At 38.0% G+C, this 15,507-nt stretch overlaps 1 protein-coding gene across 5 annotated transcripts in view; it reads left to right on the top strand.

Annotated features, from left to right (window-relative positions):
* MIPOL1 (mirror-image polydactyly 1) overlaps nucleotides 1-15,507 on the top strand; it is a 194,842-nt gene that overhangs the window by 131,550 nt on the left and 47,785 nt on the right. For all 5 annotated transcript variants that reach the window (XM_040558627.1, XM_040558625.1, XM_040558628.1 and 2 more), the window contains one exon: nucleotides 11,756-11,850. In XM_040558627.1, the coding sequence (XP_040414561.1) occupies nucleotides 11,756-11,850 (95 nt within the window). The remainder of the gene's footprint in view (nucleotides 1-11,755; nucleotides 11,851-15,507) is intronic.

Raw genomic sequence — 15,507 nt, 5'->3', positions numbered from 1 at the left:
ATTAAAAGTCCTTAGTCAGAGTTCTACTTGGGTAGAAAACACTGCAATAAGAATGTGGAAAAAGCAAGATTCAGGGAGTCGATCTGCATAAATATGATCAAAATCAGCACTGGATATTCAAACTCTGAATGTTTGATTGCTTTTACATATCAAGGACTGCACAAAGACTGAAACTGTTTTAAATTACCTGTTGGGGATCCTCTCATCACAAGAGACATGATGGTAGCTTGTTCACAGTGTCTCAGAAATTCACAGTCATCGCAGTTGCACAGGCAGTTCAACGTAATAAAGCCTGCAGACAGCCTCAGGAACAGGCATACAACTTTTTCTTTTTCCCAGAAGTGCTAGGCACAAAATTAATCCAGCTGGGGAAAGAGCCCAAATTGGTTTGCTATGTAGTCTGATGAGAACTTCAGATATCAAAGGAGAAGAAATAATAATAGGCTTGCCAGATTCAAAGTCACTGAGAATGTCTTGGTACTTAAAGTCTGGACATATCTGTGTGAGGCATATACTTATTGATTCTCTTATTCCTAAGTTTTCCTGCTAACAGAAACATTTATTCAGTAATGATTTATTATTTTCTTAAGTGTAACAGTTACTGTTGAACTCAGTACTTTGATTCCACATTTATGTGTGTATAAAAATATCTGATAAATTTGACTGTGTATGCCTCCTAGTAATTTGGTGAAGACTAAGGTGAAGTAGTAAATATTAACTCAAGCTTTTCCCTACCTTTCATTCCAAATCCTGCAAGAGCTATGGACAGAAGCAATCCTAGTGAAGTCAGTGGGACCATTCATTTTTATAGTTCTGTACAGAGTCATGGCCTTTATGAAAGATTCATAGTTTAATTGCTGTAGTGGGATTCTGACACTCCTGCCTTCTGCAGAAGTCATGTCTGCTAAGAGGTAACAGTCATTCTGTCTCTTTGCTTGAAAGGTTATAATTTGGGGTATATAGTCATTTAGCATTGGTTATGAGCTTTCAAGCATAAATTGTCAACTGCTTTTTTGCTCGAGTTACTGCCTTGCATGTTTCTTTCTGCCACTTTAATGAGGCATGAATGATTTGAACGTACATATTTTCTTACGGAAAAAAGATTTGTGAAATGTCAGAGTGTCTCAGTTAGACTAAGGAACTGGTGTCATGCTGAAATCAAGGGTAAGGAACTCTGATAAATGAATATTTTAACAGAGAAGCCAAAGGATAACCAAGTCCAAATGGTAATGGAAGGGCACAGTCAATAGCTGGTCATAGGTCAAAGCCAAGGACTTTACTGTAAGGTAAAGTCTTCAATAGAGGTTAAGTACTGAAATAAGGTTAGAAGCGTACATCCAAGCAAGAATTACTCCTGCATCTTTGGAGTGGAGCTGTGGGAGAGACCTGCTGAACAGTCAAGTGTGCCTCATCTGCCTGTTGGGAAGAGAGAAGCAATTTGTCATTCAAACTCATATATAAGTCAGGTTTATCAAGCTTGTTTAAGTTAATAAGTCCCTGTTAGTTGGTGAGACTGACTATTTGTGTCTACTGTAGTAACTGAAATAGGATCAGGACATGGGCTTGCAGAATGACGCACAATCATCTATGCTTTTTGTTAGAAAGCTTCCTGGCATGGTTTTAACATGCACTCCCAGAAAATGCCTTTGAAAGACACTGTCTATCAGGATCTGTCCCCCTTAGACAATCTGGTGTTAGCAGCCCTGACTTCTAGGAGTGGACAGAAGAGAGGTTTTGGTTTGTGAACACACGGCAGGTCAAGCCACTAGGTGTTAAGGCTGGAAAATAGTTCTTGGATGCTTCTTTTCAGTAACAGAGGGATGCTGCTGTGCTCGGGTTTGGGGCTGTTAGCAGAACTTGAAAACATACCAGACTGAGAGCCCTGAAAGTACACACTGTTTCTGCCTACAGCACAGCTAAAACGTGTCTAGCTGTAATACGAACTTTCTTCTGTTCTTCTGCCAGTTCAGTTCCTCCCCAAACTGGATAGGACACTTCTGGGGCTGAGGGGAATGTGCTTTTTATTGAATAGGGTCTTTGTTATTGTAAAGCTTCTGAGACAACATTACAACACTACCTTTTGGATCCCGTGCTGAAGACTTACTGTTTGTACCAGATATTGACTTGATATCATAGTGGCTCAAGTCATTTATGTGGACAAGAGGTTTATCATGGGTACTGACATTTGAAGCTTTCCCATAGCAGTCTGCCAGTAGGCCTCAGAGGCAACCTGGAGGGCTGCTTCCAGGCTATCCAGCTTGTTCCAGCCTACACGGTCAGTTCCTTCTTCATTCCCTCTAAGGAGACTGCCAGTAAAGTTTGCTGTAAAGCATAATATTCTTCATGGTGTGGGGGAAGCAAGTCAGGTTTCTTGGAGTTGAGGGAAACATGCTTGTTATTAAAGCAGATCAGAGAGGTTTTTCTTCTTTGTTTCAAGCTTATATTTGATAACCCACTCTGCCTTAGAAGAGATGTGTCTGGTTTCTAGTCCAGTCACCTAAGCAGCCTTGAACGTGACATGAGAAAGCTTCCTCAGATAACCAGAATATTTTAAGTTCTGCAGAAAACATTTTCTGCTTTAGACATACCATGCCCAAAACAGTGTGCTTTAATTTTTAATTTTCAGTTCAAATACAAGTTTCTCTGTATTGCTGATATCTTTCCATCATTTCTTTGAAATTGTATTTTGCCAACTGATTCTTAGATAGAAATAAAGGATGTGATGTCACCATGGCCAAACCTGAATTACAGAAAATAGAGAAATGTGCCTTTTCCACATGTCCACAGCTGTAAGCATTCTTTAATCTGAGAATTCACTTACATTTGTTGTTTATAAATCACGTATTTTGTAAAATTAATTAGAAAAAAAAATTAATTAAAAAAATGTAAATCATATTTTGTATAGCTTCTAAAGCCATAGTTACCCTGCAAAATGACTGTGGTGAATGGCTTTTTGCTCCTTTTTTAAGACGAAGGCTTCTTGGTTGTTTTCTTTTTTCTTTTTATGTGCATCATGATTTAGTATTGAGACAAGTATCTAGCTATCTGTATAAGGAGACCCAGCTACGTGGCATTTTAAAGTACTTTCAGCTTGTGTTCTTAATAAAATCCCTCCTACTAAAAAGTCAGCACTCCTGTGCATGATATTATTATTACATGCAAAGCCCAGTGCAGCTATGAACGTGTATTTTTGGTGCTGTCATCCTTGAAAAATTTCAGGGATGTTTTTGTTAGATCTTACCTGAAGCAAGCTTTGCAGTATCTTTAGTAGTTATTCATAAGCAGAGAGTAGGTATCTATGATAGTATCTCTGTTTTTTAGCTATGTACTTAAACAAATGGAAATCATAAATGAAATCTTGACCCTATGAAATCAATTACAGTTTGGAGTCAACCTCACAGATTCAAATTAATCTTCCTCACTGTGAATCATTCTTTACAGTAAAATAGTTCCGTGTATTAATCTCATACACTCATCACATGCCTTAGATTGTCCTCGGAATAGCTAATTTTTCCTGCAATTTCAGTATGCCATGTATTGCTTGAAAAAAAAAATACCAGATATTACAAAATGTACTGCAGATGTTGAAGAAACTTTGCATAAATGTAATACGTATGGTTAGATAAGCAAATTCTTAAGGTAATTCTCATTAAAAAATATCATGAGCATTTCGTAGAGACTTATGCTTGTATACTGTGATAATGGGCTGAATCTGTCTGTAATATGTGCTAATGTGATCATTAGGTGAAAGAGTTAACTGCTTGTCAAATACTGCTGGAACAGGGTGATGTGACCATGCAGTACAAAAATGAAGTATTCACGTCTCAGACATAATGGTTCAAATGGTATAAATAGTATTTCTTTAACATAAATAGTAAATACTAAGTTTGCTCTTAGTATAATAAAATGAATCAGGTATGTGCCTAGTCTAGTCAAAAACGCTATTGGATCCTTTAATTTTCTTTGGCAGAGCAGTAGAAAGCTATTTGGTGATCTTTTTCCCTAGATGTACAATCTGCAAAGTATTTGTTATGGCCTGTTGCTGTCATTCCAAATTGCATTAGGACCTCTCAGAAATGAATGACAATACAAGCAATATTGGTATGAACATGTATTCTTACTGGGGAATTTGTTGTTGTGATGAAAACAGATTCTGGACTCCAGACAGTGGCATCTTTTACAACTCTTTTTAAAAGCTCCCTAAATATATTAAATTACGGATTGTATAAAGACTGAGTTGGAGAGGGTAGCATTACATAAACAACACACAACACTTCTTTAAAATGTCAGTTCCATTCTGGAGAAAGAGAGATTATGGAGTTACCATTTTTAATTCTGATATGAGAAAGCATTAAGATTCTCTGTAAAATAACAACTGAAAAAGATGTACCTGTAACTGCTAAAAAGTCACACACATGGAACCTCTGATTTCAGCTCCCTGATCTGAATTGGGCACCATCAAAAGTTCTGATGGTGTGGCTGTGGAAGTCTCCTTAGTCACAACGCATCTTCTTTCTGGACCTGCTTTTCAAACACTTAGCAATTTAATAAAAAATTATTTGTGCCAGTCTCAGGGAGAGGACATAGACCAATTATCATGGAAGTGACCTGAAATGTAGGCAATTTACATGGCTTTAGAGGAGGACAATGTTCTCACTGGTGGGAGCCTGTGGTATCCAGAGTGAGTTAGTGCAAGAGACTGGGACTCAGCATTAGGTTTCCACATCCAAAATGAGTAACTTAGTCACATGGCTGGAGAACAACTTTCTTCTTTGTCAGAAATTGTGCCTGTGATTTCTTAGAAATGTCTAAACCAATGCATCTTCATAAAGTATTATTGTTTCAGTTTTGACCAACAGTAGCATTGGATGGTAGAGCAAAATCTTTTTATGTATGGTTAATAGTTCGATTCTGATGCAAACTTACAAAAGGTCTTGTTAACTGTTGAGATCCCATTTCTATCCCCAGAGGAAATGTCCACCCCCAGGTGTGGCTGTGGTAGGGTGCTGGGTGCTAAGGCTTAAAGGCTGTTATAGTTTCCACCAGCACTACCTTTACCCTGAAATTCTCACACACTCACACACAAATGATCCTCACTTGTTTTTTTAGGGTAGTTTTCTAGCTCTACTGATCCTCCCCAACAGCACAGATCCGTCAGGGGCCAGTCTTACAGTTGTTTGATTTACAGTAACTCAAGGTTACAATAGTTTAATAAAAACTATTTCCATTGGAAAATGATGTGTTGAGAAACTAAATTTTCGTGAATTTCTAATGATTTCAGTTAACATTCAAAACTTTTTCGTCTCAAGTTTATTTCCCAGAATCTTTATTTGGTGAAAATTTGAGTCTACGTTACCAAATTCAGTTTTAATTTTATGTTTTAAATTTGATTTTATTGTTTAGTTATATATTACATGACATGTTAAAAATTTATAACATCTATTATATTACAGTTCCAATTTTCACTTTTCATTTTTAAAATTGGCCAGGCCAGCTGCTACTTGGACACACATTGCATGTGTTTTCTATATATATATATATATAAAGCACCTATGACTGTATTGATAAACACTCTGGAACCACTCTGATGGCGAGGGTAAGAAGAGGAGTTGCCCTGTTAGTACTAGCACTTCTGTTTCCAGTGAATTTTAAAAAAAAAAAAAGGCACAAGACTGTTTTATCTAATTTTCTAGGTCAAACTGTCCCATTTGTATTGTAGTGAAACAGTTTGACACGTTAACACTGTGAGTTAAAAAAAAAAAAAGGTGATTGCTTAGCATGTTATTAGAGATCTAGGTATTTTCAGTTCCCTCGTGTTAGCTGGAGTCTTTTTCTTGACCCTGAAAACCTCTGATCCTCCAATTAATAAGACAAGTGCTCATATTCTTTTCTAGATCAAAGCATCACCTGCTTCTGTTGTGGAACAGTTTGATGTGTTGACACTTTGAAATAGAAAATAAGATGAAATGAGTAATCTGCACTAAGTAGCAGCTGCTAATGTAAAAACAACAGGATGGTTAAAAGTTGGATGTCATAATGTGTCACAACATGACCTGCTCTGTCATGCAGTACATGCTACCGTTATTGACATAAGATGTAAAATGTGAAAGCAGTAAAAGTAGTGTAAAATAAAAATATCTCTTAAACGGTTTTAAAACATTTTTCCTGATTTTTTTTCTTGGTCATTCTAATTCAAAACGAAAGAAACCTTTGCTTTCCCTCCCAATCTCCTACTGCCCTGAGAAGACAACTGTCCTCTTACTGTTGAACTAGTCAGCTAATATCACCATAAACATAATACTGCCCCCAGCAGAAACTGGGGCAATTCAGTTGGCCAGCCATTTCTGGCTAGATTCCATTTCAGACCCCAGATAACACAAGACTGAAGGAGCAGAACGATACCTTATTGCCATCTTTCACCATTACCCAGCTCTAACAAATGTAAATGATTGAGTCCATAAATTGTAGAAATGACCATTGAGAATCTCAAGACTTCTTATCCAGCCGCCTTCTAATCCATAGGAGTGTCTGGAATCTGTGGAAGGAAAGCTATTGGTAGCAGCCATTACTAAGTTAAGGAGTACCTACCTATATGTTAACAAGTATCGTAGTCAAACCAGGGGAAAATACTTACAGGAAAGGGTGGCAGTTGTATTTGGGTGAATTATAACCTCAATAAGAAGAAAGTGATTATCTACAAAAAAAGAGCACTTATTAACCAAGAAAGTTATGTCTTAGAAAACAGAAGATACAGGGACAAATGAAAATTGCCGGAGGTTAAGCTAAATTGGCCTGTGGAAAGGAAATTAAACAATAGTGTAATGACTGAAATGAGAACAAGGAAAGAGGAAATGTGCTACCATTCTGAGAATGGCATAGAGATCAAGGATAATCCGTATTAGGTCCAAAAGTGTGTGATCTTTTTTTTTTTTTTCTGCCAGCGTTGACTAATGATGATGTCAACTATGAGGACAAGGGTTAAGAGAAATAAAGGTATGGAAATGAAATATAATGGAATATATCCTAGTTGTTCAGTAGGTTATTGTGCTCAGATTGGGATAATAGTGGTCTTCATCCCAAAATTCCAAAAGATCTGATAATTAAAATTGCAGGAATTATAGTAAAGTTCTTTAATAAATTTTTTGAAGTTGTGTGTGGTGTAATTTGACAGAATTAGCAGAGGCACCATCGACACTTAGGAAGGAAAAGAAAAAACAAGTCCTGGCAATTGTAGACCAGTTAATATTTATTTTGAGTCTTTTTGGAAGGAAAATACTTAAAGCATCCATTAACAGTGGATTGAAGTATAGCTTTCACCCAAATAAGATCATGCAAGAATTATTCTTTGATATAATTGTTTATTTAGACATGGAAATTTGTTATATGTAAGCTGACGCAGAAGTAAAGCTAAAGTAGTGCAGCACGGAAAATTATTAATTAAAAAAATGGAAAGTGTGTAGGTTGTTATTTTACAAGCAAGCATAGGCTTAATATGCTGCTATTAACTGAGTACACCTAGCATCTCTTGTTTGAAAGGACGGACAGGTTGAGCTCATGTCCATCTGCAAAATATCATGCACCCATGAAGGAGATGAGGGATTAGTCAAAGGCAATAAGGAACTAGTTAGCAGGAAGGCAAGAACAAACAACTTTGAAAAGAGAAATGTTAAGGTCCAAGGATTTATTTAGTGGAATTTTTATCCAGTTTCTCACTGGCTGGTGATGAACCTGTTTTCTTCAATGTTCTCGTTAAGAACATTTGACATAAAGAACAACAGCGTACAAACAAAATAGCTGTTTGCCACAGAGCTGGGAGGTATTATTATTTGCATTGTTAATACAAAGTAAGTTCAAGCTGTCTTGCAGAATGTTTGGAATGACCTCAAGTACAGGAAAAAAAACAAAAAACAGTGGGGTGAAATTCAGTGGTACCAAGAGTTTTTACTCTTAGCTGGGTAATAGCAGTGGACAGGTGAATAGACAAATACAGGAGGCTGACTGTGAGCAAAAGGGATGCAAGAATGTGCCGGGGAAGATGTTTTCACTGGAGTTAGCAAGTACTGCTAGCAGAGCACAGATGAGAGATGGGTTTGGATTGATCAGGGGAATGGAGAGCCTACTTGCTGAGACATAACAGAAAAAGTTATATTTAGCCTACACATTGAAGGAAATGCATATGCTCTGTAAATATATACAGGTGGAATATATATGCTCAATAAATGCGTAAGAAAAAAAGTAAGAAGATGAAGCTATTAAGCTTTGTTATTCACGTTCATTGAATGTTTTTTCTTTCTGTTGCATGCAGAAAGGCATTGTGAAAGTCATCTCTTACCCATAGGGAACCTGACAGCATAGGATGCTGTGTGTTCCTACCTCTTTCAATTTAGAGTAGAGTTGAGGGTGTTCATGTTTGCCCTGGTGAAGATAGGAACAGATAAAAACTCTGTTTTCCTTTGCTTTAGTCTTGAATTTTTCCCACCAGTGGGTTAAGAAGGCACATAGCATTGTTCCTTTAAATATTTTGAAACACAGGCAAAGGGATCACTAATGAGATTTTCTTATTCAAGATCTGGCTTTGCTAAGTCTGATATGGAGCAATTAGCTTTTAAATTTTATTTAATTGAGAAAATTAAATTTTCTACAAGAAACTGCTAAAATGAAAAATGAGAGAAGTGTAGAAACAAGAATTTTCTTTTTCAGGAAATTAGGTTGGGAGACAGAAGAGGGAAGGATCTAACCGCATTAAACCAAATATGAAAGCATTAGAATTGTTGGGCAAAACAAAATTGTGAGAAAGAGACCATATCCCAGCTATCAGAATGCCCTTTCAGGGTTAAACAGGAACTTCATTGAGGGTGGCCCATATGCCAAAGCAGTGACTGACCTCTCTGCTAAATGGGCCTTTTTAGGGAAAACCTTCACCAGAGGAATCTGAGTGTAATTCTTTTTGTTCTTCTTCTTTTTGTCCCCTAGTTTCCAAAAAAAAATTAAAACTGATACATTTCTGTGAGAACTTCTGATTTCCACAGTGACATTTTCCAAAGGAATAATATTTTGTTAAAAAGTTCCTGAATAGCTATTGTTATTACTAGAGGTGAATTCATGTAGGACTTTTGCCATGTGCACTGTGGATGGATTTCAATGTATATTATAGGAGTCTTCCAAATATTTTATAGTAATCCAGGCACCATTATTTTAGTTAGCAGTTTAACTTCATTATGGGTGTTGTTCTGCTTTCCTCCTCCTTGTGAAGGAAGACATCTTCATTTTGTGAGGATATTTGAGTCATCTATTTGTGTTTACCACTCTTCAGGCCTGTGAATGATAGGCCATTTTGTTGCGTAGCTGCATATCATACACAAAAGTTCCTGCACTGGAATTCTTGTTGCTCTCATGCGGCTCCCTAGTATCAACCTACTACATGCTTTTCAGGAGGTTAGCAAATGCCTTATTTTCTTCCCTTCAGTTGTTGTAGATGTTTCCTGGTGTTTGGTGTTTTTTTGTTTTGGTTTGGTGTTTTTTTTGTTTGTTTGTTTTAAATCCGAGTAACATGCTTCTGCTGTTATTTTTACTGGTGTAAGTCAGGCTCAAACCCAGTCAAATCAGTGCAGCTTTGTTTGCTGAAAACTGACATAAATAAGAGTCTCCAGACTCAAGTGCCTTCTGACTTTTGTCCTGAAAAGTGAGTGGAACGTTAGGTGTATTTTTTATGATAGTTCTCCAAAGAGACTAGCCGTTAATCTCCCCATGAGTAGGTGTGTCAGCTGCACACATTTCCTTTCAGTCTACCATTTCAATCACACTTCACAGTACATTGAAAATTGGCAAGGATGTTAATTATTGGCCTCTAGAACAAACCACCTACTTTGATTCAAGCGTGTTTTCCAATTTTTAAGAATGTTGTTTCACCTTCAGTACAGTATAATTATAGAAAATAGGTTGGTTTGGCTGACATTCTTGTGTTCTGTGCGTTCTGCTTGCAAGGCAGCAAGCAGCACCAGGCAAGCGGCTCACCTGCAGAGGATTTTAACCTCTTGATGGCAGGAGTTAGGGCTTACCAGCATCCAGTACGTTGTTTTCAGTATCTGAAGCTCTATACCACTGTCACTCAGAGGTTAAACATTAACACTTTCTGCTTTTCAGGCTGAAGGAATGCTCCATAGAGTAAGAAAGTTTGTTTTTATTCTCCAAGGAAATTCCTGTTAACGTTTTATGAATGTCTGTTACAGGAGCAGCTGCAGCAGTGGGTTTTGTACCCCAATAACGCAAAACCCTGGGTAATGCATGACCCACTGAGCAGCGCAGCGCAGAGACTGGTTGTGTGGCTGCATTTGTGCAGGGCTGTGTTTGGTAAAATTTGCCAGGAGTCAGCCATGTATCCAGGACACGATTAGTCAACCAGCAGGATAAATTGCCCATAGATGACTGGGAGTTGACAGTAAACAGTAAAACACCTGCCTTGAAGACATATAGTCTTAATAGACATACAGGAAACAGCAACAAGTGTGAGTCCTGTTTTAGGAGAGGGATTTTGAGGTATACAGACAGAGTTGTTCATGATTATACAGAGAGTCTGGCAGAGCTCAGAGCTGAACTCCGAGCCATTCCCTTCATGTGTTCGTCGCTCGTGTAACAAGTCTTCAGTGTACTGAGAAACTGTTCTGCAACACTGTCCTGAGGAGTTGGCAGAATTCACCGTCAGCATTTCTCACACACGTACCGCTTGGTTTGGGGCTCTACAATTTGTACAATTAATAACCTACACCATGCATTAAAAACATTGGAAACCAGCCCAATGCTCAGGCTCATGTGTCAAAGAATTGTTGGGCAAGTCCCGTCTTATTTGTTGTTACAACAATTAATCATCCACTGATTATAAGATAATTTATATGGTATCTGGGCCCTCAAGGGAGTTCTGCAGTGCTATTGAAATTGGACATTTTAAAATTAATGGTGATTAAACTGTAAGGCAACATTAAATATGCATGAGTACTTATTTCTTCTACTTCCTCCTTAACTGTAGCGCCATGTCGGGGCTGGCTACCTTCCTGACCTTACAAGCCACACAGGCAATTTCCATAATGGTTATGAGTCACAAGCCGTTCACAGCACAGTGTGAATAAACAAAGGGAGAGGGAACATCCGGGATGGTGCACAGGTGGGAGATGACAGTGGTTCCTCAGGGGTTCCTCACCCCACTAGGAACCAGGTCCTGGATGAGAGGGCCGCCAGTTCCCAGAGCAGCCCAGCAGTGCCGGTCTCAGCAGCCCTGGCTGGCAGCATCAGGTGGCTCCCTGTACAGGAGCTGCAATGTAACAGCGTGAGAGGCATGTGCAGAGCAAGAGTTGCACATCAGTTGTTGATGGCTGAGTGCTTTGCTCCACTCTCTGCAAAGTATGTTGGTCAACACAATTTTGCACTAGGAACATTATATAAATACGAAAAGTGTGCTGAGAAACACGTGGCTGAACTTAATATAGCTAACCTTAACCATTCAAAACGTTTACTGTATATGCAAGGGGAAACCATTCAAAACATGATCCTGTCAGGAAAAAGAACAAGAAACAATTTCAATGCTACAAGAAGAAAGGATTTTTTTCATAAAAATTACATAGCCAACGTTAGAGAATAGTATAACATAATACACGTATTACAATAAAGCATGGCTGAAATGAACGCACAAAGGATTGTTCTGTTTTCAAAGCAACATGGATATTCTGAAGAAATTGTTTATAATTTGTTTATCATTTTTCAGGCAGAATTGATAGCCTTGCAACAGGAAAAAGAGGCAGCTCTTCAACAGTGCAAAAAATTAGAAGAAGAAATCCAGAGATTGCATGTATACTACAGGTAAAATAATTAATACTCATATAAATCAGTGACTCATAGGGGAAATTTTCTGTGTGATGTCTGACTCTAAGTGAGGAAATAGCCTTATCAAATAGGTATTTGTTGGAAATGTGAATGCATCAATGAATCAAGGCTGCATTTCTGCTTTACTGCTCACCAACCATCTCTTTGAAATAGAATTCCTTTTCTTGTATCCTAAATATTCTTTAGCTTTTTTTTTTCTAAGGGAAGGGGAAAGGGAAGGTTGCTGGCAGTTAATTCTCATAAGAATGAAATATCTGTGTAATAGTGATGCATTCACTTTAAAAAATGAGGAGAAAAGAACCAGTGGGCATAAATGCTTATTTCTTCACTGGTTGTTTGCACATATGCAACCTTATCAACACAGATTTTAAAATAATCTGTAATTTTAAAAGACTGTTTTCTAACTCCCAACATAATGGACGTGTTTTAATTCCTTATATTCTGTAGCAGTATGTAGAACAAGAGAAAGAGCCATTCTCTCATTAATTTAGATGGCTGCACTGAGCATTTGCATGGATCAGTGGATGGTAGTCCCTAAGGAAAAGCTCTGTGTGGTCCAGTGAAGGAGTTAGGTTGTTTTATGGAGTGATGTTGGGTTACAGCTCTCATTTCATCCTGACCTCCTGTGTGAGAGGGGGTACAGAGCTGCCAGCAGGTCAGAGGCAGGAGAATTGGCATCAACACAGCAGAAAATTGTGAATCTGAAGGCTGAATGTCTGTGATGAGGGATGTGGGCTGCAGAGGTAAATAATAAATGTAGTGTGAATATTATGTTCATGGAAAATAAAGGGAACTAGTTAGTTATGACTAAAAAACATTTGCAGTTGCAGAACTGTGTGTGTTTTCAGTGTTCCAGCATTTACAAGTGGAAAATACTCATATTTCTAGAGGTTTTTAGAGTTTCCCCTTCTCATTAAGTTTATTAAAACCTTGGAGGGAAGTCTCAAAAACAACTTCTGTTCCTAAATCTCATAGGCATTTATTTAAAACCTGTTAATAGTGAATAGAAACCCCAAGCAATTTGTGATTATTGCTTTTAATGAATTTGGTCAGCATTTAGTGTGTGCACAAATTATGGTATGATTTACCAAGATAGAATTTATTATAGTGTCCTTATTACTCACTTAAATGGGATTTGTAGAATAGTTTAAAAACAGAAATGCAATTTTTATATTGATATTTCAGAAATTAAGAGTTTACTTGTGTTGGTCTGCACGTTGTAGGAGATTTGTCATTGACTTCTGACTTGTTGACATAGTGTATCAGGTTTGCTCTAACATATAATATTTAACAAGAGTAGTAGAGAGCAGCTGCAGTTTACTCTAGTACGTACTTTAAATCTCAGAATATAATAATGACTTGTTGGAATCACCATTGGAATGTAGCACACTATTAATTTATGGCCCTTACTTTGAACAGGCAAAATTTCATTGTAAGTTTGATTATGGTATTTTACAAGATTTACTCATAAGGTGTGAAAATTGTCATCTGAATAACCTGTGGGTCATAACCTCTGGAAGTCATATGGTCCAATCCTGCTCAAGCAGGGCCACCTAGAGCAGTTGCCCAGGCCCATGTCCAGACAGTATTTGAATTATCTTCATGGTAAGAGACTCCACAAGCTCTCTGTTTAAGACATACTGTCTACATGTGCAGGCACACTGTTTGGAAAGCCACCTGGAGTTGAATCTGGTGAGTAATGTAAAAGGGAACAAGAAAGACTCCTGTAACTACTTAAGCAGTGATGTTTGAAGTCTTAGGTCTATCTTTTCCCTTGGCTAGAAATGAATTACAAAGATTCTTAGAAACATCTTAACATTTCAGTTGCAGTTTTACATATGGTGCATGAACATCTGCAGCCTCTGTCATCCAGTAGTCTGGCATTACTTTGAATGCATACCAAATGAGGTAGATGAAGAAAAGAGTATATGGCGTGTGTGTGTAAAACCTTAGGGAACTATATCAGACAAAGTGTGAGATGACCACAATAATCATAAATGACAAAACAATGCATTTTCTCAGACCAACTAACTGACCAAAAACTTATTCTCTGTTTTATATGTGGAGCCTATTTAAGAATTACTTGTGTAGATGTCTACTAGGTCTTTTTATTTTCTTTTACTGCTTGTAGTGGTAACATTAAGTACTGAGAGTATTTTTCAGGCAGCCTGTTTTGGACTGAGGTGGAAGTTTGATGCTTTGATCCAAGTGAATTGGCAAGATGATTTGCTCTTTAAGGCAACCTTACCTTGGAGTTATTTCTCTTTTGGACTTTAGAGCTCCCCAGGAATCACAATATGGGCCTTCACACGTTCCACTCCTCATCTGAACCACAGAACTGCAGTGAGATATCTTATTACACAGACTGCACATTTCCTTCACCTACTGTTCCCTCTTTCTTTTACCAACTTCTCCCACTTTCTGTCGTCTCTGTGGTGCCTTGCCCACTATGACAGCAGCTTGGGAATTTTGGCACCATTTGGTGCCTTCTCCTGCTTCTCCTCTTAGGTCTTCCTTGGCCTTAAAAAAGCATTTTCTCCTACTTCTCATTTGTTTCCTTGTTTGGACCAAGACTTCCACATCATCCTTTAACCTAGGAGAAACAAATTTAAGAAAAAAAAATACTAGAGGCTATAAATAGAGGTAATAAATACCTGAAGCTGTGCCTACATGCACAGCCACATTTCAGGGGTTTGGGCATAAATGTAACAACTATCAGCATATGTTAACTTTTGAAGGCTTACCTGTGCAAACAGTAACACTAAAATGTGCATCTTTATACTGATCTGTCTTTCATGAATATTAGTATAAGCCAGAAAAGGCTGAATATCTTTAATATCTTTTTATTATACAAAATCAAGGAAGAGATATTTAGTTCCAGATTATCTGTATGTGTGAACATGCAACTGTATATATATACAGACATGCTCAAAGGAAGGAAACAAGTGCAGACCTTCAGAAAAAAGAGTCCTTTTTTTTTTTTCCCCTCAATGAAAAAGATCCCTGGTATCTAGACACTGCATGCATTTTTAGGCCCCAGTACAAGAAAGCTATATAAATTAGCTTAACTTCTACAGAGGACAGCTGGTATGGTCACGGGGCTGCAACATTTGCCCTGTAAAGAGAGACTGAGGGTACTGCTTCTGAGCTCCTGATAAGCCTGGAAAAAAAAAAAAAAAAAAGATTTATTTCTTAGGTGGCTTCAGAGAACCTAATAGAAGCCTGCGTGTATCTATAAGGAGGTTGTCAGGATGGACGGGCTCTTCGGAGTGCTGCATGGCAAGAGGGTGAGAGACAACAGACTTGAATTGGAACAAGACAGTTTCAGGCTTCAAGACCAGGTTGGGTGGGGCTTTGGGCCATCTGGTGGGAGGTGTCCCTGCCCAGATCTGGGGGATTGGAACTAGATGGTCTTTTAAGGTCCCTTCCAACCCAAACCATTCTATGATTCTATCTGTGATTCTATGGTAAGGAAAAACTTTCTCAACACAAGGGATGTGCAGCATTGGAACAGGTTGTCCAGAGAGGTTTTGCTGTCTCCATCCTTGGAGATTTCCAATACCTGAATTGATAAAGTCCAGAGTAACCTGGTCTTATGAAGCAGAAAGTGACTCCTAGCTGGAACAGGAGTTT

Source organism: Cygnus olor, chromosome 5 (assembly GCF_009769625.2).
Source record: "Cygnus olor isolate bCygOlo1 chromosome 5, bCygOlo1.pri.v2, whole genome shotgun sequence".
Lineage (NCBI taxonomy): Eukaryota > Metazoa > Chordata > Aves > Anseriformes > Anatidae > Cygnus > Cygnus olor.
The sequence above is the reverse complement of the archived record's forward strand: the minus strand, read 5'-3'. Positions and strand labels throughout refer to the sequence as shown.